This window comes from Merops nubicus, unplaced genomic scaffold, assembly GCF_000691845.1.
Source record: "Merops nubicus isolate BGI_N331 unplaced genomic scaffold, ASM69184v1 scaffold3132, whole genome shotgun sequence".
In the NCBI taxonomy this organism is placed as follows: Eukaryota; Metazoa; Chordata; class Aves; order Coraciiformes; family Meropidae; genus Merops; species Merops nubicus.
In genome coordinates this window covers 22,142-23,864 of record NW_008591380.1, presented here as the reverse complement: position 1 = coordinate 23,864, position 1,723 = coordinate 22,142, and the positions used below count along the sequence as shown (strand labels likewise).

Below are 1,723 nucleotides of genomic sequence, written 5' to 3'. Positions count from 1 at the left end.
CCCGCCGGCAGGGACCCGGGACCCGCATCACCCCCGGCCGGCTTCTCCACCTCTCCTGGAGTCCCACCGCGGCTGGCAGAGGTCAGTGCAGCCTTCCTCCCCTCCCAGAGCCCTCAGCCCCGTCGAGAAGGTGGGGGGCGTTTGGCTTTTTGGGGTGCACCCCAAAGACTAGCTTCCCCCGAGGGTAGGAGTCCTGTGGTGCGACCCGGGGGTGGGGGATGGTGATTTCCAGGTGAGTGCTGTCACTTTGGGGTGGTCACTTTGGGTGGCCTGAAGCTTGATGCTGTCCTCACACAGCTCCCATCAATGCAGGAGGAGGGAAGGGGCAGCGGGTGGGGGTTTGGAGGGGATGATGGGACCTTTTGCCACTGGCTGAGCCCTTGAGGATCTCCTCTTGCTCCTTACAGGGTGGTGGTGGGCAGCATATGTGAGACCTCAGGACTGGATGCACCAGAGGAGACATCCTTGAGAAAAGCAGGGGTATTGCCTTTTTTCCACCACTTCCAAGCTGTCCCCATCACCGGTGGGCCTGATCTCCCCATCTCCTGGGGCCATGGAGATCTCCTCTCTCCCTGAAACCAATTCTGCAGACTGCACAGGTAGAGGGGTTTGGGGTCTGAATATGCCCATGCCCCCAGCAAACCCCAGCTTCTATGTCACAGTGCCTGTCATCTACTCAGTGCTGTGGGGCTGACAGGCAACACTGCCGTCATCTATGTAATCCTCAAAGCTCCCAAGATGAAAACGGTCACCAACATCTTCATCCTCAACCTGGCCATTGCTGATGAACTCTTTACTCTGGTGCTGCCCATCAACATTGCTGACTACCTGCTCCTGCAGTGGCCCTATGGAGAGTTCATTCTCCATAGACCAGTATAACCCCTTCTCCAGCATCTACTTCCTCACCGTCATGAGCATTGACCGCTACCTCGTTGTGGTGGCCACCACCCAGTCCAGGAAGATGTCCTACCGCCAATACCGAGCGGCCAAGATTGTGAGCCTCTGTGTCTGGTCCTTGGTCACAGTCATCATCCTGCCCTTCACCATCTTTGCCAAGATACACAAGGAGCAGGGGCGCTCCCAATGTGTCTTTGTGTACTCCCACCCCGAGAGTGGCTGGTGGAAAGTCAGTTGGATCTACACTCTTGTTTTAGGCTTTGCCATCCCAGTGTCCACCATCTGCATCCTCTACACAACCATGCTGTGCAGACTGAGAAGTGTGCACCTCCACTGCAATGCAAAAGCCCTGGACAAGGCCAAGAAAAAGGTGATGCTGATGGTGGGTGACATCCTGTTTTTTGCTGGACGCCCTATCACCTGAGCACATTGGTGGCCCCCACCACAGATATCCTACAGACTCCACTCATCGTTGGGATTTCCTACTTCATTACTAGCTTGAGTTATGCAAACAGCTGTTTCAACCCTTTCCTGTATGCCTTTCTGGATGACAATTTCTGGAGGAGCTTTCGCAAACTGATGGATTGCAGAAGCACCTCCTAAAGCCAACACTCTATCCCCTCCTGTGTCCCTCTCACAGTCACCTACTCTTCCTGGGAACATCAAGTCCAGAAAGTGCTTTCTTTCCATCCATGCTGTGATGGCCCACAGGGCTTCAGATCATCTTACTACCCAAGACACAAACTGAGGACAGGTAGATCTTTCTCAGCTTCCCAGTACTCATTTCCCCAGCACTGCTCTCCATCCCTTGCCACGGTTTGGGCTT

The 1,723-nt window shown here is 54.8% G+C and overlaps 1 protein-coding gene across 1 annotated transcript; it reads left to right on the top strand.

Annotated features, from left to right (window-relative positions):
* Positions 1-553: 553 nt before the first annotated feature.
* Positions 554-1,500, top strand: LOC103782455 (neuropeptides B/W receptor type 1-like). Its single transcript, XM_008950225.1, is given in 4 exon segments — positions 554-677; positions 680-860; positions 862-1,292; positions 1,295-1,500. Coding segments are annotated over 4 exon segments (942 nt in total).
* The last annotated feature ends 223 nt before the right edge of the window (positions 1,501-1,723 follow it).